This window comes from Mycetomoellerius zeteki, unplaced genomic scaffold (genome assembly GCF_001594055.1).
Source record: "Mycetomoellerius zeteki isolate Tzet28-1 unplaced genomic scaffold, Tzet1.0 scaffold58, whole genome shotgun sequence".
Classification (NCBI taxonomy): Eukaryota; Metazoa; Arthropoda; class Insecta; order Hymenoptera; family Formicidae; genus Mycetomoellerius; species Mycetomoellerius zeteki.
In genome coordinates, this window is record NW_017257588.1 from 1,833,501 (window position 1) to 1,854,893 (window position 21,393).

The 21,393-nt window shown below is 38.2% G+C and overlaps 2 protein-coding genes across 2 annotated transcripts in view; one reads left to right on the forward strand and one right to left on the reverse strand.

The window, feature by feature from the left end:
- Window positions 1–488: 488 nt before the first annotated feature.
- On the forward strand, window positions 489–17,508 carry LOC108728090 (LIM/homeobox protein Awh). Its single transcript, XM_018456448.1, has 4 exons — window positions 489–688; window positions 7,647–7,966; window positions 15,575–16,029; window positions 17,239–17,508. Exons 1-4 carry the CDS (start codon window positions 683–685, stop codon window positions 17,445–17,447), a joined length of 990 nt encoding a protein of 329 aa, XP_018311950.1. The 5' UTR covers window positions 489–682; the 3' UTR covers window positions 17,448–17,508.
- Window positions 17,509–19,675: 2,167 nt separating this feature from the next.
- Window positions 19,676–21,393, reverse strand: part of Awh (LIM/homeobox protein arrowhead) — an 18,558-nt gene continuing 16,840 nt past the window's right edge. The window contains exons 4-6 of the mRNA XM_018456455.1: window positions 20,465–20,716; window positions 20,046–20,216; window positions 19,676–19,886 (exon numbers count right to left, since the gene is read on the reverse strand). Coding sequence (XP_018311957.1) covers window positions 19,819–19,886; window positions 20,046–20,216; window positions 20,465–20,716 — 491 coding nt within the window. The 3' untranslated portion in view covers window positions 19,676–19,818. The remainder of the gene's footprint in view (window positions 19,887–20,045; window positions 20,217–20,464; window positions 20,717–21,393) is intronic.

The window sequence follows — 21,393 nt, forward strand, 5'->3', positions numbered from 1 at the left end:
CAAACATTATTTTAAATTTTATATTAGAATAAGCTTTACTTACGCATGTATTTTTTTATTTAATGCTTTAGGAGGTCACTTAATAAATGCATTCTCTCTCTCTTTCTCTCTCTCTCTCTTTCGCATCTTGACGCCATTTTTTTTGTTTTTCATGCCAGGTGTCACTCGTTGCAATTACGTCGATCTAGAATTCCGATTACAGCTCGTAATGGATCCTAGCAATATTTTTCATCTGAAACGCATTCTTATGGCAGACAGCTCGGCTGTCAAGACACGCGAGTGTTGGGCACACGTGCGAGTGTGCGAGTGTTGGATCATCCCCACTGCACTTCCATCGCCCATCCCTGCGGCCCATCGAACGGTGTAGTAGGGGCAGAATCGAGTATGTCAGTCTTCTCTTAGCACCGATCGGAGTAGGGTGTCGTTCGATTCTTTTGCCAAAGCCCGCGATTCTCGCATCTGCGTAAACGGATGACGGATGATCGGGCCGAGCGAGCCGAATTGCGGCCTAAATTTGGATAGATTGGTGGAGAACTTGGTTCGCGGACTTCATAGTATATGCGAAAGAAAGGGTGAGAAGAGACGCGATAGTAATACGTGAGTAGGTATTACACTCCGACAGTCGAAATGAAGAAAAGAAGAAGCGCGTAATCGCGTTTGGATTAATCGCGGCGGCGCAATTATGAAGGTAGGTTCTTTCACTTTTGAATAGATTGATGTGTGAGTGGCGAGTCTATACACGTGTGGAATAAATGCGTCGGATTTCTTGTCACTTTCCCGGCAAGATTCTTGAAAAATAAATGATTCCTAAAAGAAAACATTAGCTGTGTTCAATAGAAAAATTAACAGTTTTAATAAGTGCTTTGCGCTGATTGGACAATATTTTCAAATCTAAATTGAAATAGAATTATTTTTGTAAGTCTAAAAGTATAATCCAATTAACGTAAAATGTTTAAAGCCGCTTTTTCTGCTGAACGTAGCTATTATTAAATGAAAACAATATTAATTTGAACCTAAAAGGAATTTGTTTTATTCGTTCAAGGAAAGTTTTGTTGAAGTATGTGAAAATATATTTAACTAGATACAATTTTGAAAATAATTTAATTGGATCGCCAAAATAATTATGTAGAACGCTTGAATATGTGCAATGCTGCTTTAGTTGTTATCTGAATTAATGTACCGTGACAGTAAAATTGCAGCGTATCATATTCCCCTATAGATTTTTCTTTTCTCTCTAAATATTTTCTATAGATCAATCATGTATCATTTATATTAGTTGATCTGACCGTCATGTGTGCCATAATATTTGTACTGTCTTGTGCTGAATGTGTATTTGTGAGTGTATATGTTTCTCGAAATAATTTCAGACTAATATGCTTGATACAAATATCGTGACAATAACCGCACTAGAAAGTTTTGACATTCTAGCAATCAGTTTAAGTGTGTGTGTGTGTGTGTGTGTCCTAATATATAATTATTTTGTTGGTCTAACAAAATTACTTTCAAATATGTGTCTAGATATTTCAGTAAAACCATTCTTTCTGTGTTGGATTATTCTTTCGTTAATTAGACAGTATCAGTTTACAATGTTGAATGCAAAATTGTGAAACTACAGGAAGGACGTCCGGTAGCTCACTGATATATCCGGTAGACCGGCAGTCTCGAAGTGTGAGTCTCGGCTCAACATCGCCTTCTCCACATTTCTCATTTTGTCAGTTCATCCAGCAACCACCGCTCAGGCTCGTTGACGAATAAAAAATGAGGCTATTATTCTTTCTTGCCCGTTCGCTGATTGCAAAAAACGTTCCAAAACAAGCAACGGATACAAAAATAGAAACTCGTCAAGTTGGATTCGCGTGGGAGAATATTTGACAGCTGTTTTAATCTTTTCTTTAACGGATGGAGAGAAAGGGAAAATTCAAACACACGTGGCGCGAGTTACGTATTTGCATTCGTGAACATTGATAATTTATGAATTACGAATTTCAGAATCGATTCATCAAATTTGATTGCGTGTGTATATTATTTTAACTTTATTACATTGATAAAAATAATCTCGCACTGCTTTGGAAACAGTATTATTGTTCTATTTGCGAATCGCAGTAGCAAAACAAATGATTTAAGAAACTGCGTGGAAAGAAGGGTGTTGCTAAAGTATCCAAAGCTTAGCTAGGTACAGACGTGTAAATAAATTTATCGCACCATCAAAATAATTAAATTGATTGCTAGAATGTCAAAACTTTTTGTCATTGTCATCTGAAAATAATTTTATTGGATCATTAAAATAATAATGTATTATACGATTCTTAAATTGATTGCTAGAATGTCCAAATCTTTATTTTTACAGTGTAGGGATCGTCACGACACCCGTGTCAAGCGTATACAGGATATTTCGTAAAGATCGTAACAATCAAGAGTAGATTTCTGAGATTATTTTGAGACAAAAATTCTAATACCAAAATGTCGAAGCTATAACAGTTTTTGAATTATAAGCATTTAATGTTGACGAATCATCCCAAACAACACAAAGTCTGAAATTGTGCAGACATAAGACGTCTTTAAGTCGTCTTTTAGACGCAAAAGAACGTTTTATGACCCGATTTTAGACACTTTTTGTTGTCTGGGATATTGCCTAAAGTTCGCGTGTTTAGGTGTGACTGAGCATTTTGCGTTGTATCACTCTAATTACAGTGATTACACATTTGAACGCATGAACTTGATGCGCTAATTAAATATATATAATAAGAGGTTTATTCGCGTCGCATACTTCAACATGTTCCAATGCATATGCTCTTACCACAGCTCTTATTCACTCCAATTGATAGAGTGAGTAGGAGCTATAGTAGGAGCACGTTGGAGCTTGCGACGCAAACAAACCTTAGGATTTTCGTCTCAAAATGATCTCAGAAATCTACCCTTAAGTATTACGGTTTTTAAGGGACACTCTGTATATTGAAATAGTTTGAAATTATTTCGAGAGACATACATATTTTCGTGTACACATTCACAAATGATATTGTACACATTTTGGCAGGAAATGGAAGTAACTCGTTATTATTTGTAACAACGTTACATTTACAAGTTATTTTTGATAACGTAGTTACAGTTTTTTGGTAATGGTAACGAATTTTACAATTACTTTTATTATTACTTTGCATACGATTGGGCACAGTTCGATTAGACACAAGCCACTCATAGCACTTGAGACTAGAAAACTCTTAGGCACTCGTCTGCTGTGATTGGTAGTTGTCGATTTTACAAAAGTAACGAAAAACGGAAAAGTAACGAAAAGTTACTTTCTCAAGTAACGGTAACTGTAACGAGTTATTTTTAAAAATCTGTAACTAGTAACGGTAACTTGTTATTTTTTCTCTACTCGAGTAACTGTAACTTGTTACTTTTAAAAAGTAACTTTCTATTCCCTGCATTAAGCATTGTCATCAATACATAGTTCTACATAGTTCTTTTGATGATTCAACAAAGTTATTTTCAGACACTTCAGCAAAGCCATTCTTTCCGTGCAGGCTAGATTCCAAACCGCTGTAAATTTACCTGTTTGAACGCAGGAATGAGGTTCGGTCCTGGTCGAACGTCATAAATTCGAGCAGGTACACTAAAGTTCTATGGTTAAGTTCTATTCAAGAGAAGTAGCATCTCTAGCATATTCTTAGGGGACATTCTTATTTAATGGCAAGTGGCGCCGTGTCGTTGCACCTTCATCAACACCCTGGAAAATTGCATGTAATGCGCTATTCCCTTTTCTCATCTTAAGTCACCATTTATTTTCGTTAATTTCTACATTGTGTACGCTCATTCACGAGTTAATTCGAACGACTGAAATTAGCATAAATCCATCTTGATCAACGTTAGACGTTTGTTTAGACGTCCATATGGGCGCTTTGCCTTCCGCTATTCGTATAACTCGTTTCGACGATTTTTCCATTCAGTCACATCCCGCGACTGGAAGCGCTTCCCTTCGAAGACTCTTACACGACACTTAAAACTCATCGTCCGGTGCGACGATACTAATAAATCGAGGTATCGCGACGCGGCACGCCGGTATGCGATACGCGAAGGTGGTTTCCACACGCGAGAGAAGACAGAGAAAAGCCACGAGGCATAAATCACAAGTGGGAAGTTCAGCTTCGCCTTCGGGCGAGTCATAAATCAATAGCTGTCCGGTTGTGCACATGAAATGATTACACCGGTCCCGCGTAGAATTGAGCGTGGTACGTGAGTTCCAACGTCGACAGGGACGAGGGCAGGGGAAGCGGAAGAGGATCCTCGAAATTGGCCATGGCGGCCGCCGTCAGCTTCCCTGCAGATGTTTGACGGCCACAACATGTGAGGTTTTCGCGTTTTCTCGACGTTCTCGAGAGAGATTCGTCACTACTCTTTACTCTTCAGGACTGTATTCTAAAACTTTACTCATTCGATTCAATGAGAAAAAAATTGTTCATTTGACTATATTTATTTAGTCCATCTTTATTTTCTTCGTTGGAGAATGTATGTATTTAAGTTAAATATAATAAAATTAATTTAAGTCAAATAAACAATTTTTTTAGAGTAAGCGAGTTAACTTGTGGGCTGGTATTCATAATCGGTTCTTATTTCAAAATCGTCTCAAGATCTCATAAAGCAATCACAGAACTATATTAGCATCACTCTTGCTACTTTTCCGGTTTCTGACTCCGACTTGTTGGATGAATCGCTGGCTCTTTAGCAGGTAGAAAAAAGCCTCCGATTGATCATTCCGAAATCTGAATTTTGATGATTTTATTTCTCTTTTTTAAAAGGAAACGATATACATAGAATAAATGATTTTGCTGAAGTATCTAAAAATTTAGCTAGGTTTGAAAATAATTTTGTTGAACCATAAAAATAATTACATAAAAATCTGAGGCATGAATAAGCATTGCTGCAAAGAGTTTTAACATTTAGAGTTTTATTCAGCGTCCTACATAATTATATGAACACCGCATGATGTTAAATCCGCACTCATATTTTTTTAGAGTATTTTTATAGTTCAATAAAATTATTTTCAGATTTGTATCTAGCTAAATTTTTAGATACTTCAGTAAAACCGTCTTCCGTGTAAACATGACATTAATAAGAATCTTATAGGTCTTATTAGTGGTTCACACAATTAAATGACATGAGCGAATGGTAATTAATTAGAATTTGTATACAATTAAATAACATCATGAGAGAATGGTAATGAACTGGAATTTTCATTTTTGGCCTTTCTTTTTTTAGAGAAAGTAACAAACTATCGCATGCCGAATATTTATACTTGCTTTATTTCTTCTACCTTTTGGAAACCATTCAATCTTTGACGGAATACTAAAAGGTGCATGCATGGCAGTAACTGAGATTATCTTAAAACAAGAACCGACTATAAATATTGGCACACATGTGAGTTAACTCTCTTATGTCCATTTCCATTAATGTAAATTAACTTTAACTCGGTTTAATTAATTCTTTATATCTTATTCTCAGAATTAGGAAAAAATAAAGAGTAAATTGAATCGAGATTAAAGTCAATCTACATTGATGAAAACAGGCATTACTCAGAGTAAAGGAACGCAACCCCGATAGTTCGAAAGAATCACTCGTTCTCAAAGCGTCGGTCGGCGAAGAAATCGCATGAGAGTGGAGAGTTCGCGAATAAGCGCTCTGCGTCGGTCGCTCGGGGTAATTAACTCATCGCACGCCTCCCGGGGCGAACAATAACCCTTGTGCGTTGCTCGCGTGCCAATTAATATTATCGGGTATCACATACGATCTGCATACGATCTGCAGCGTGCGCGCGTGCCGTGACGAGGCACAGCGAAAGAAATCCATGCGCGGATCTGATAGACGGTATCTCCGCGTTTATCTCCGGCGACGTATCGTACAATGAACACCGTCGCCGTCGGCTTCGCATCGATAGCGGAAAAAAAAGTATCGCGGACATGGATGATATTAACGATCGTTATTAATCGCGACGTCCATATAGCTCTAATAGGTTGTGAGATAACAGGTCTGTTTTTTTATAGCCAAACTATACAGTGTATGCTTTTTATATTTAAAGCGAAATAGGTATACATATATATTTGAAATTTGGCGAAAGCGAGAGGGAAAGTTCTAGCGCAAGTGTACATATAAGTAGGTAAAGTATAAAAGCAACGATAATATAAGTTATATAATGATACCGAACTGTCATTAAGGCCCAGTTTCACAACTCACGGTTAACTCTTAACCGAGGTTCAACTTGTTTCTCATCTCTTTTCAATTCTAGAGAATTGGAAAGAAATAATGAATAAGTTTTGAACCTCGGTTAAGAGTTAACTGTGAGTTGTGGAATTGGACCTAAGAGTTACAAAATGGCGGTACTGGCGCCAGTTTTAGCGCTCGCTTTCGCGCCGATATGAACCCGCGGATAATTAGACTATCGCGCCCAGGCAATCCCGATGGATTTGCGTATACGCGATTATGCGTCCCCGAGGCACGAGGGATCATTTATCACTCGGTGCACCCTGATAGCCCCCGAAGCGGTGGATCGTCCATTATTTCACTTTGCCGAGTATTAATCGGCAGATTTGGAGTCCTAGCCCCGAAATCGGATGTCTCTCTGGGAATTCGGCGCTTGTCTCGGCAATCAGCTTTGCATCTTTAAGTCTTTCGTGAATCGACTTTCTCTTCTTTCGTGATTTACATGCGGTAAACCGCAAACTACGTTATCACGTTAATTACAACCTAGGAAAACTTATTCTTTTATGTGTGCAACACGCATATTCACGTAAAGAATTTTGTTGAAGTATCTAAAAATTCAAGTAGATATGGTGGATCTGAAACAATAATTAAAAAGAAAATAACAAAAGCTCTAAGAATGAATTAAAAAAAGAAAATATAAATGGTCAAATAGAGTCAAAAAACGCAGAATGAAGCGTTATATTTACATATTTATTATGGAACTATTATATAAAAAATGCGAAAACGTGTTGCAAACAGGCCCGCCCTAAGCGGATGTGTATAAGTTGTGCATGACACAAGGGTGCATTAACAAGGAGGACGCTAAAGAGGGCGCCAAATTAAGTTTTCAAAATTAATTCGTCAGTACTAATATATCAATTGCCTTGACGAAAATCAAAATTGGAGCATAAGTCGAATATAAGAAGAGAGTGACAGAGGCGTAAATGAAAATTCTATAGGAAGTGTAAAGGGCAAGATCTATGAAGTATTTGCGAGTATAGATATAAGATGTAAAAGTAATTATATTGAATTGTAATTATAATGGTCCATCAAAATAATTATGTACTTTCTAAAACTTTTAGAGTGAATGTCATTCTAAAGAATAAAATCTCACTTTTAAAGATTGAAAATTAAGTCACACTTAAAGTGAGATTCTCCAAAGAATTTAGAGAGAATAGGGAACTCAAACAAGTTATGCAATGTTGTAAAAAGTTTTGACATTTTAGCAACCAATTTGAGCGTCTTACATAATTATTTCGATAGTTCAACAAAATTATTTTTAAATCTATATCTCCCTAGATTTTTAAACACTTTTGCAAAACCGTATTGAAAAAGTAACTTTGCGCTCACAATTTCTTCAAAGTATTATTATACGAGTATCTGTTAACACGATATATTCCGCATTCTTGCAGACTGAAATGGAGACGGAGTCCGAATGTGCGGACGGCGTTCTGTGCCCGAAGACCAACAACAATAACAACAATAACAACAACACGAGTAACAACAACATCGCCGTCGCGAAAAAGAGCGGTAGCGATAACGGATACGACGCTATGGAAATGGATTGCGGCGGCTGTGGGGAGAGCGTACGAGAGCGCACCGTCCTATGCGTAGGGGGTCGTACCTGGCATTCGAGATGCCTAAAGTGTTGCGCCTGTGCACGACCCCTGCACGATCAGCACTCGTGCTTCCTGCGTGGCATGCGACTCTACTGCAGACACGATTACGCCTTGTAAGTGCAAACATATTTGCATGCCGAGTTTACCCTCATCTCTCTCTGACGCCTCTCGCCGGCCGGAGAGTCGCATTTACGGCAAGTGGTTCGATTAGAATCACGGTTGCCACCTCTTTGGTTTTCGGTCGGAGTCTTCGACATTGAAGTTTGAACGAATCTCTGGCTTTCCGGCATATAAAAAAAAATCTCTGGCTAGTTGCTCCAAACTTTAATATTCTTTTTTCGATTTTCTTTCGGTTTGAAAAGAAATCTGTGACAGCATGGTGGTTATCTTCGGTTGTAAGGTCTGATTTGATAAACTTTTTTTCTTTAGTTTAGAGATAACACAGAATACTACAAGAAAGTGACGATTGGCGATAATCAATTAAGTTAAAATCTGGAGTAGATGAATCGTGAAGTAACGTTTATTTAATAGTTATCGATATATTTAAGCAAATTATTAATGCAAAACTTTGTATAGGAATACAAACTTTTAATATGCGTTTAGCAATAAGAATTAATTCGTGCTGACAAACACACTAATATACAGTGTAACTGAAATAATATCTACTAATCATATAGTGCTATTCCCAATAAAAAACAACGACGAACAGTACTCTACCATTTTACAATTTTCGCAATATTTTTTTTAGTTACTCAATGAGCAAAATGTCTAAGATCGATGTATAAGACAGCTTTAAGATATCTTTAAGAGTTCTTTAAGAAAAATCTTCAAAATATTTTACAAAGAATACGGAAAAATAATTCAAAATTGTCTTATACATCGATTTTATCCGTTTATTCGACAATATTTAGAAATTAATATCTTGTTAACTATTGCGAAAATTGTAAAATGGTAAAAGACTTTTTGATTTAGTTTTTTATTAGGAATAGCACTGTATGATTAGTGGGTGTTATTTCAGTTACACCTTGTATATAACGCCAATATTTTATCAAGTAAAAATAATCTGGCACAACTTTCTGATATCGTACGTTTTATAATAATGCAAATCAATAAAATTTACGAACTTTTAGCATAATACACACACACACAAAATCACAACCTATCTATATAATCTATAAATCCGTTATATTTATCTTCGATGAAGATCCTTATATTTATTTGCGATAGTGAGTTCATCGATCGTCGCCGGAAAAAGGAAAATCATTGAATCGTTATCCATAATATCGCTATCATAATATCGCTGTTCGTGCATGCATTTTTAATAAACTTTTATACTAAGTGACTTAGGTCTGTATTCATAGTCGATTCTTATATTTTAAATTACAAGAACCAACGATATGAATACCGGCCTTAGTTTTTATTTTAAGATCGTCTTAAGTAATGTCTTAAGATGTTAATATGGCTTTCTGATTGGTTCATGACATCTTAAGACTGTACTTAAGACGATCTTGAATGTAAGAGACAACTATGACCGGTATTCATAGTCTTATATTCAAGACTGTCTTAAGTACTGTCTTAAGAAGTCACGAACCAATCAGATAGTCACATTAGCGTCTTAAGACACATTGCTTAAGACGGTCTTGAAATAAGAAACGACTATGAATACTGGCCTATAAATATCGGTTAGAGAGCCGTATTAGCATCTTAAGATTATATTACTTATGAAATGGTCTTGAAATAAGAACCAATTATGAATACTTTAAACTCAAACGTATAATTATCTTTCAACAATCGATTTCCGGTAGGAGGACTGTTGAACTTCAGTAGAACAGGTCTAAGAGTGGCAATCGTGATTAAGATCCGCGCCTGGAAATCTATCCTAGATTCTAGACGCAAACGTCGCCTGGTATCTTATTCGATGTACGTCCGTTCGATCCGCAGGGGTCGAGGGGAGGAAGAGGGTCAACCTGTCCTCCGTGCAACGGATCAGCATTCCGCGTATTGCTATCGCGAGACGAGGGAGAGGAAAGAAGGAAAGGATGGAGGGAGAAGGAAAGAATTATTGGATGTTATCGATGAGCCTACTAGTAATATCCCGCTTCGTCGAGGGCAACTTACTCGGACGCCCCGCTGACGCGATTCGAAATCGAGTCGGTCCAAAGCCTGGCTTAAGAGGACGCGACTCGGCTACCGTGATCGCGCGACCCTCCCTCTTGTTACCGCCGCTCGCCAAGGGAGAGAATTATCACACGATAAGCTCGAACCCCTTCGATTCCGTTTATTTTCTTCATCGAAAATTCGGCGATCGAGTATTATCGAAATATTCAATTCCACGCCGTTGATCCTTTAACTTTCTACATTGTCACTTAATTATGTTTTTATAGTATAAACGATTATCTGATTTATATGTATTTTTGACACCCTAATTACAGGCTAATCTATACAATGAGCTTTGTTTCTTGTTTCTTATCTCTTTTTCCTCTTGCTTTTTTGTTTCCCATGCTTATGGGCGTATTCAGGACTTCAATTAGGGAAGGGGGCATAAATTTATTTTTACACTTATTAAAATACTTATATTAAAACTAGTCTTTGAAAATCTTTGGCGTGAAGATGAATTTTATAATCTTCAGGAGATTCGAGTTCAAATCTCGACTGGGGATCCATAATAAATATTTTTCGCAATAAATTATTTATAGCTTTTAAGGTGTTTATTAGCATCAAATCATTAAAAGCTAAGATGCTTATTTACAGCAATAATATTAAATTGCTTGTCAATTTGTAATACTATTACTCCATAATTTGTAATATTATTACTCCAGTTAATAGTTTCGAATGATTTAGGACTGTGTTTCAGAACTGACAAATAATCGGCGTACGGTTAGTTTAAATTAGAAATTGTATAAATTCACAAAAAATATTGGGTAAAAGAATTAAGAAATATTATTAGGCTGAAGAACCTAATTCGCCTTGACTAAATATGGCATTTTTCACTTAGGTATGTGTGTTTAATCTAATTGGTCAATTTTCATTTTATTGTTTTATAATTTTTGTTATAAAAATTTTCAAAATTTAATTGTTTCTCATTGCCAAAATTTAAGAGAAGTGGCAAGCGTTCCCTCTTGCTTTCCTTACGTACGTCCACGGATCCTGTTTCTTCGTTTTCTGTCGCTGGATCTAGAAGTTGACGAACTTCAGAAGAGATAAGAAACACATGACGATAAATACAATTGTCGATAAAATAATCGCAAAGAGACAAAAAGCAAGAAACAAGAAGCAAAGAGTACATTGTAGATTAGTTTTGAAAATCACTATTATTAATTACATATTATTAATTGTTCTACAATTTAATAGTACTTAAAGTCATTATGTTTGTAGATGACTTGACATTTTCTAAAGAAAAGAGAAAGAAAGAGAGTAAGGAGAAATAAAAAAATGGATATAAATTCTTGACTTGGGTATCGATTATGTAACTTGTTCCTTAGGGCAGAAATGACAAGTGAAAAATTTTTTCATAATCTCAATAGTAAAATTTCTCACTTTTCATATTTCCACCTTAGGGAAAAAGTTACATAATCAAATTCAGCAAAGGAAACTGCTATTATAAAGACATTGAGCTTCATTTTCTTGCTGCTATAGACTGTAAAAATTACATCATAGGTGACTATTCCCGGGTTAAGGATTCTTTGTTCTTCGCGCGAAACAAGCACACATGCTGGACCGTCGATCCAGTCGATCGCGCGAACCGTATCCCCGAGTCACGTGGCTCTGTCCGCGCGTGTTGGCTATACGGATGTGGTATTTCTACATCGATAGACATCCATAAGCGCGCGTATTGGGTGTCCGAGATGTGCGCTCGCGAGAGAGTCGCCATTGGGTGATTAATGTCTTCCAATGTAGTCTGCCTCTCCTCGTCTTCTTCTTCTTCCTCCTCCTCCCTCTCTTGCCCGCGCGGACCGCACGTATAGTCGGCTATTCACGTCACCGTGCATTCGTGTATCACGCATGCTCACGCACAGCACGAGCTGCGGAGTCACGTTGACGTCTCGACGTCTCACTGTCTCGCGCGCGCACGCGGCGAACGCGGAAAAAAAATAAATACCCTTGTCCTGAGAATATTCTTTCGTGAGATCCTCTCGCTTCGGCTTTTACGCCTACTCCCCGCGTCATTTTTGCCCTCCCCTAAGACGCCGCGTAATCCGTTTATATACCTTAGACGTATCTTTCGTTACGCGGTACTCACGAAGCATTTCTCAAGTTCTGTCCGGGCGATGCAGAGAGAAAGAGAGAGGAAAAGAGAGAGGGTTCGAAAGGTCCGACGATACGAAAAATAACACGCTAGGATTTGTACGATATAACTGGCGGGGAAGGAATTGCCCGGCTATCATTAATTTATCAATGTCCCGAAAGCGGGTTACTTCGCGCTTCGTGATTCCGTATACCAAATATACGCGTACGTGTATGTGGGTGCCGAGTCACTCGAGATGGGACTGCCTAGTGTCAGTGTTCCGGAGGACTGAGGAATTCGCCTCGTAAGGCACCGAAGCCAGCTGCGATCCTCGAACCGTTCCTTCTTCCCGCCTTCATCCGAGTGCGAGCCAGCGCGGTACTTCTTTTCTTCCAGGTGAGCGAGGGAGCGCGAAGAGAGAGAGAGAGAGAGGGGGGGGGAAGAGTGAGAGAGAAATAGAGTGGTCTTTGAAATTAATAAATATTCACCCGACCCCCGGGGCCCGTGCGTCCCCTACTCCCCGACGTCCGAGGCCCCCCAATCCTTTCCCCGCTTTCGTCGCTTTCGTACGTTTCGACCGAAAAAAGAAGAGCTCAGGCGTCGAAGTGATTCGTGGCCCTGCATGCGGCAAAAATCGCTCTATTAGCGATTTCCCTCGAAGCCCATAAGATTCCGGTTTTCTTGATTCGGCACGATCAGTGCAGAAGCGACTCGCATCGCCCAACACGACGTCGGGACCACCTGTCGTCGTAATCGCGGTGTTATCTTCTTCACCTTGCCGGCACTTAAGGCCGCATACCTCGCGGCTGCCGGGACACTCGAGCAATGATCGCAGTTCTTTGAGTTAGCCAAACGTCCGTAAGATTGAATAACGCGTTATATATTGGAGCGATAACTTTATGCGATTGTCGTTCTTACTCGGTATCGTTCACCAGAAATATTCGTACAGCACAAAAGTTTGTAGCTAACATTGCTGCAAAGTTTGCAGTGTCATTGCACAATATTGTTGGAACGTTTCAGAGTTGTTGCAATATTGCTGAAACGTCGCAACGTTTCTGCAATATTGCTGGAAGATCGTAATGTTATTGAAAACATTACTGGAACGTTGCAATGTTTCTGCATTAATACTGGAGTGATCTATGTAATGTTATTGCAATATTATTGGTATGATCTGTACTCTATGGGATACACCTATGTAGGGATTGCTGCGTAAATTATGATTAGCTGTTCTACGGCTACCAAGACGCAATTAACTTGTATCGTCCCGACGCGTACTTCGCTATTCTCAATCCTCAATCGCAATTCGTATGCCGGCGGGGTTCGATCATGCTCTCGCAAGCGTCTCATACCAGCGAGCGCCTAACTTAATCCCCCGTTGACTTATAGGGCCCGCCTATGTGGAAGAACAAATGAATAAATTAGGGCGGGGCCGTTTGGTAGCCGACGCGCGCGTACGGCCCTGAAGATTTATAGATACCCAATACCAGTTCTCTCGTCGCCGCCGGATACACAGGATTCCCCTCGTCGCCCTTTTGCCTCCTCGGTGCGTTAAGTCTTGGCTTTTCTGGGGTATGAAACCATAGAAGCTGAACGGGGAGAGCAGCGGGCGCTACTATTTACCTGAGGCGACACTCGTCGAATGACACATCCATGTTTCCACGATGGAAGATCTTCTTGTCGGGAAATTTTTTAGTTGCTGCGTTCATAAAAAAAACAGCTTTGCAACTGTTATAAGATCCTTTGATATGGTTGGCTTTTGTTTTTAGTTCCTCACTGGATTTAAATGTATAAAAAAACAAAAGAAATTAAAAAAACAGTGTATTAGATTAATTGCAAAATACAAAATTAGTATAGGAGACTAATTGTTAAAGATGACTAAAAGATTAGCCGAAATATGTATGTAATGTTGTGAATATATTCAAGTCTCATTTATATCGTATTGCGCAATTTTAACAGCGCGAATTCCCAGCAGCCCTTTTACTTACTTTTTATTCATTTCAGAAATTTGATTACCTTATAATTTTTAAATGTATAAACTAATTATATGAAAAACTCTTAGAACATTGCAAAAAGTTTTTTCTGTTGAATGCAGTTAGTGTCATCAAACTCACTTCTTTCAGGAACGCGCAGGAAGGTTTCTTGAGTGAGAGAGAACGTACTAACAATAAGAGATAGGCGCTAACTTCAAATCAGTCAAAGTAATCGAGATCAGTGTTGTTCAAGATTTGTAATTCTGGATATTGACTTGATTTGAGTTTGGACTTAGCATTGACTTAACGCCTATTATCTTCTTTTTTTACTTCTATTAAGAAAAAGGAAAGTAACAGGTATGATCGTTACTTCGATGAATCTCCTCTAGACTAGAAAATAAACAGTCAAAAAAGGATCATAGAGCGATCGCTGGTGATCGGTACAAACTAGCTCCTAGGCGTGCCCTTTGCGCGATCACCATAACCAATAATATCCCCTCCCCCGAAAACATCGCGTCATGCGACGATGACTATGCAGACGCGAAGACTAATCCCTCCATGAGCTTACCATATTTTTCCATACAATAACGCTATGGTCGATCGGTCGTTGATGCATTCTTCTACTTCTTCTTCTGCTTCGTCTCTATGCTCTTCCTCTTGCTTCTCTTTTCCTTTTTCTTTCACTCTTCCTTTTTCTTTCCTTCTTTCCTATATGTCTGTGCTTCTTATCGATCCTTTTTCTTTTCCTTCACTTCGTTCCTCCTTCCCGTTCCTTCTTCTTTTCTTCTTTTGCGTATGCTCCCGTATGCATAACCTCTGCTGAATTTCATGTTTAGTTTTCTTCACGCTGCACTGCTCTATCGGTGTCCCCAATAATAATAATAATAATTTCTTTAGCTTTCTTCGGTCTCTTTTCTCGAGTTCTCTTTTAGCACGAGATTCTCTCCTCACATCTCGTCGGCATGGATTCAAAGAAATCGAGCCATTTGTATAGGGTCGGAAGCCGCACAACTGAGACATCGAAATAATCTCGACGTAATCTACTCTTCGAATCGCGCGATACTGATCCTTAAACCGAGGTGGCTTCGATGCCTCGTCGAGTCGGGAGGACACCGAGTGGCTGAGTAGTATGTTAATGAGGACAGGACTGCTGCCGGGTCCTCGCGTTCTCGGAGGTCTCGAATGAACCTGCCGTCGACGGGATAAAAATAGTTTTTTCGACCGGGGGATGTCCGCGCGACTGAATTCGATATGTACTGCGAGAGAGCCGCGTTTACTGCCGAGTCCATTCGTAGCCGCGCGACAAAAAAGAGAGACTCGCGTGAATCAATGAATGATGAATGACAGTAAATGGGTGATAAATGGACAGTACACCGGTACATCGATCGGCCGGGCCGACTCCCTTTGTCATTGATTACGCACGTCGATTAACTTTTTTAACCCTCGCGCACGTTCGAAAGTTGATGGCGACTTCGTCACGTGTGGCTTTCACATAGGAGAAATCCCTATCGTTTGCGTTTTTGCAGAACATTCGGCGCGAAATGCGCGAAATGCGGGCGCAGTGTGGGCGCCGGGGACTGGGTGAGGAGGGCTAAGGATCGAGTCTATCACTTGGCATGTTTCGCCTGTGACGCCTGCTCCCGTCAACTCTCCACGGGTGAGCAATTCGCGCTTCTGGACGCCCGACTGCTCTGCAAGACTCATTATTTGGATGTGGTCGAGGGTAACAATACTTCGTCGTCGGAGGATTGCGATTCCGAGCACGGCGGCAAAGGCAGCAAGACCAAACGCGTAAGGACGACCTTTACCGAGGAGCAGCTTGCGGTCCTGCAGGCCAACTTTCAGATGGACAGCAATCCCGACGGACAGGATCTTGAGAGGATAGCCCAGGTGACCGGCCTCAGCAAGAGGGTCACGCAAGTTTGGTTTCAGAATTCTAGGGCGAGACAGAAGAAGCACAGCGGCAAGATCAAGACTCAGAGTAAGTAAATAATCAGTTAAACAAGACCGCTATATGAATACATTAGAACCTAATAATAGTGAATCTCGAAATAACGTACAAAATTTCTTTCATATATGCGTTAAACGCATATGAATAGTATGAGCAGGGCTGTGCGTGGAATGATGGAGTACTCTACACATGTAAATTTGACATAGCAAATTATAGGATTTTTTATTGCCTATATCTTAATGAACAATGCTGCGCGCTCTGATTGGCTCTTGGCAAAATCTCCTTTTCTCTGGGTGACCAATCAAATGTGGCAAAGGATCACATTAGAAGAGCATATGAATGAATTCATAAATAAAAATAATATTCAACGAGGCTACATTCGTAATAAAAAAAAATAATTGAAGAAAAACAAAATATATATATGTATACTTGATTTATTTATTTATGTATACAATATATAAATTTAATATTATTTAAATTTAGCTCTAACCAGATCTCTCCGCACGTTGACCACTCCACACATGTGAAAAATTTACTTCGATGACTGAATATAAGTGAAGATAGCGTTAGAATAGGGCTCTGAATTTTAGAAGTGAAGTGAGGACAATCTTATTGGCTGTGTTCAGCAGAGAAAGTAGTAACTATTGTATAAATTTTTAATAATGATTTATTTATATATTTTGATTCAGTGAGGGCTAAAGGTAAGACGAATCATAAAATATTTTAATAATAAAAAATTTTACAATATTAGCAAAGTTATTTTCACTGCTGAATGCAGAACATACTATGTTCCGAGTGCGCGCTATTATGAGGTTTTAGTGTAAAAGAAGAAAGCGCCAAATACGGTCAAGGTATTAGTCTAATAATAATAGTAATAATATTTCTATGTAAATTTTAAACATATCTTTCAGTTATATGAATTGCGCGCCGATTACTGTTGAACTGAAAACGCAATTACAAACTAAAGCTGTAATAATAACACACAGTTAAATTGATCATTGATTTGATAATGATTTACTAGAACCGTAAAGTTTTTACATAACTCTCATTATCTCGGATCTACAATAGAGTTCTAAGCCTTAAGCCATAAGAAATGGACGAATCATAGTCGATTATTCTCCTCAAATTCGACTGTAATTGGTCAATTTCTTACGACTTAAGGCTTAATACACCTGTAAATCCGGGGTTACGGGTAGTATTCCTCGAGAATTCAAAACGCCTATTTTCGTGTGTTTGCAGTGCATCATTCGCCGCCGATGCACCATCACCCAGTTGACCTGTATCCCAGTGGCATCAACGTGGTTGGCGCTTATCTCGGTGGTTATCAGGCCAGCAATGCCGGTAGCGAGAGTCCAGGTAGCCCGTTAACGCCCCTTACACCTTTGACTCCACTCACACCAACGACGCCGAATCATTTGCAGGCCCAATTCTGTCATCCCGCGGGATAAGTCGATATAAATGTTTCCACGAAACTGTTGATATTAACCCTTCTCACTGTATGTGCTTTCAGCCGCCATGATTATATAATTCGGAGATTTGTATAAAAAATTGTGACAAGATTTTTACAAAATCGAAAGTGTCATATTTATTTTTTTCTTATATTCCGCACAAAAAATTAGATAAAAAGTGTATAACGAGCAGACTAGATTCAATTAACAATTACATATGAGTTCTTAAGGCGAATTAATCTGTATATATTTCTCAAGATGTAAAATAAGCGCGCGTTATCGTTAATATAATATGTAACGTATGAAAGGTACAAGTTTTTCGTATTTAAAATTAGGTTAAGCTTATTTATTCCGAGCGTGTAAAACAATTTGCGTCTGTCTGCGACGGTGAATAAAATCTCTTAGACGATGCAAAATGAAGGAAGACTAGATTGTCTCGTCCATTTTTCGAAGTTTTGACGTAGATATTGTTTAACCCATAATACGAAATTGTATATAGAGCGAATTGTAGTTTTTGTACATATGTCTTCTGTAGGTAGATATAGGAATATTGTGAAAAGAAAGAGAGAGAGAGATTGAGAGAGAGAAAGAAAGAGAGAAAGAGAGAGAAACGTGATGAAGATCTGAACTTGATATCGCATACTTGTCGCTGCAATATTATATAAATCGTATTGTTATTAATAAAACGCCTTTTATTGTTAATCGTTGCAATTATTACCCTTTAATTATTATCCGTTTCTCCGATTACAGATGTTACAGATAATTTGAAAGAATATCGCACGGAAGATATCCGGAGGGAGATGGTTGGATTGATCAAGAAACAAAGGCCATCCTTTTGTTCAACGTGTGCAATCGCATATATTTATATACGTTTAGTTTACAATATTTACATCACAGGACATTCATATTGAATGATTTTACATGACTATTGAGATTACTATGAAAGATACTTTCATTTCAAGCATTGCTACGCGACGCGAACGAAATTTCGTCGACGACGCGACGGCGATTACGTCTCCGCGATGACATTCAGGGCACTTATTATGTAACTGTTCGCGATTCCGATCAGAATTGCGAGTTTCAGACTCGCGAATTTCCGATTACCATTCCATTCGTGTCTTCAGATTACGAAACCTTGTCGAAATATGAACGAAATAGACTTTCTGCATATCTTGCTGTGACAGGAAGTGAAAGTAGATAAATGTATGTGGAAAACGTGCAAAATGTTTTGTCAATCATAGTTCGAAAAAATTTTAAGCGTCATAGCGATATGATGACAAATAATGTAAATAAAAATAAAATATTGAATTTTCTAATTTCATGTATAATAAAAAAGATAATATTAAAATATGTAAAAACATAAAATTATAACGTGTAATAATGAAGTAAAATAATTATGTGTCAATCTTCAATCTTAAATATAATACATAATTCTTACGACATAAATAAATGACAAGTTAATTATCATCATATAATTTTGTTGAACATGCTAATAATAATATTACTTAATATATTATTATATTAAGTAATATTAAATATTATTTACTGATACATATTAATAATATAATAACTTAATCTGCAACATGTTGAAGATTAGTCTGTCATTATTTAATATAATAAAAATGATTATATTTAACATTAAGATTTAAACTTTTAATAAACTTTTTCAAATAGCGTGTTCAAAATCGGAAATTTTTCAATCGTTTCAAATACAATCCGAATATTTATATAATAGGTCAAGTGACGAGAAACGGAATCATTCTGAACGGAATCATTTTCAAATAGATTCATAATGAGTGTCCTACGTATCCGCCTCTCTTTTACGCCTATGTTCGCTTTAAAGGCTTCGTTAAAGCGATCCCCTCCTGGTTGCATCAGGCACCGATACGAAAAGAAGAATAGAGAGACGAAGGAGAAAGAACGAGTAGAAAATCACAATTCACACACAACCAAGAAAGAGGTAGGCAGACAGATCGATTCAAAATTGCAGACAAAGTTGTACACGTATACGCACACACGCACGCACACGCCACGCACACATTATACATATATACACACACACATACACACATACACACACAAGCACACACGAATTCACGCGTGCGCACGTACATATCTTTTCGCGTGTTAACACGGAACAATACTGGTTCCAATAAGATTCAACACCGAGAGCGCAAGATATATGTTGCGAGCGTAACTCGAAAGTGCGTCATCGAAGAGCGCGACGAGTGTGAATTTTCCACTTTTCTTGAGGATAAATAAAACGATAACCGGGCATTGAATGGTGCTTCCTCGAGGCGTGAATCTCTCTCTACCTTCTGACGCTTTTTCGAAGCAACGCCGAGTATTTACAATATAATTGAAATCGCCATTAAACCTCATTCGGCATAGATAGTAGCATCGAGTCTTGCGATAGCTCGTCCATCGATTGCTCCGACCCTGAGAACAGAGTTAATGGAATCGCAATTACACGTAAATGTACGATCCTGTTCAATCTCTAATTGATTGTCGAATTTTCCCAATCTGAAGTCTTTGATCGCAGTAACAATCTTTCATGAAGTTCCCCGATCCGCAGGGATATTGCGAACGATCTCTTACCATGATTGTGATAAATGGAGCCTGTCGGGCTCTTACACGTGGCTGGGCTAAGCTGCGGTTGTTGTTGCTGTTGATGCTGTTGCTGATGTTGAAACGAGTACGTCAGATGCAGGTTGATGTGACGGCTGAAATCGTTGGGCGACGCAGTAGAATTTGGTGGAGATTGGTGCACTGCAAAAATTCATTTCACCGATGCTGATAATTAAAGTTATTATCTATCGATTGCATACAATCGCGACGACACTTTGTGAAAATAGAGATCGTGCTGCTTGCACTTATCATCACGTTCAGAATTTTTATTTTCTCTTTCTTTAAAATCGGAATATACATTTGTCTCGTTTTAAACGCAACAACTTTTGGGAATTTCAAGCAACATAAACAAATTGATGGAAAGATGTTTGACGCGATGTCTCGCTTACCGTGCTGTCCCTTCATTTTGCCGGTGTGAAGGTGTTTCTTCTGCCTTGCTCTTGAATTTTGGAACCACACCTGCGTTACCCTCTTGCTGAGTCCAGTTACATGCGCTATCCTTTCAAGGTCCTGCCCATCGGGATTACTATCCAATTGAAAATTCGCCTGGAGAACGGAGAGCTGCTCCTCGGTAAAAGTGGTCCTAACCCTCTTCGCCTTATTACTGCCCTTGTGACCACTCTCGGAGTCACCGCCTTCTGCGAAAGTACCAATTAGCCGTACCTACCTTCCATACCGTTACGTGATCCATCTTAATCGATGCGCATTTTATACAGTAAAATAAAAGATTGCGAATAAGTATTTTAACCATGGAATTTTTAACCATGGAATGCTATTGTACGTAAGTTTGACATATAAATGAGTAAGATCATTGAGCGTTAAATTATGCTTTCAATAGTCAGCAAGATTGAGAATTTGATAATATGCTTATTTTTATTTTTCCTTTTAACTTTTTGATGATCGGGGCTTTCTAAAGTAATTTATGGAAGATCTTATTTTCTAAAGATTTTCGGGGTCGTTGAATTCAATTCTGGTCTCATAATTCTAAAATTAAAGTTTAAAATTAAAAAAAAATAATTTTTATAAAAACTGAAAACAAATAGTTTATAAAATAAAAGAGTGACCCTAAACAGGGTCGCCGGTCTACAAAGGGATCAGTAAATAATTACATTATTTGTGTTTGTAAAGATCTAGATTATAAATATTTTGTTATTGAAAGTGTGAAATGTATCAATAAAATTTTGTGTTATTAGCAATACTATATCACTCAATATCGATAGCGTTCTAAGGTTAATCAACCATCAAATTAATTTAAATATTACAAAAATTACTTGCAGAAAATTACTTGATAATGTTAAAGAATAAATTTAACAAAGGA

Coding starts and splice junctions, on each gene's coding strand:
- LOC108728090 (XM_018456448.1), top strand. Junction 7,967..15,574: donor TGCAGACACGATTACGCCTT/GTAAGTGCAAAC, acceptor GCGTTTTTGCAG/AACATTCGGCGCGAAATGCG. Junction 16,030..17,238: donor CGGCAAGATCAAGACTCAGA/GTAAGTAAATAA, acceptor GTGTGTTTGCAG/TGCATCATTCGCCGCCGATG.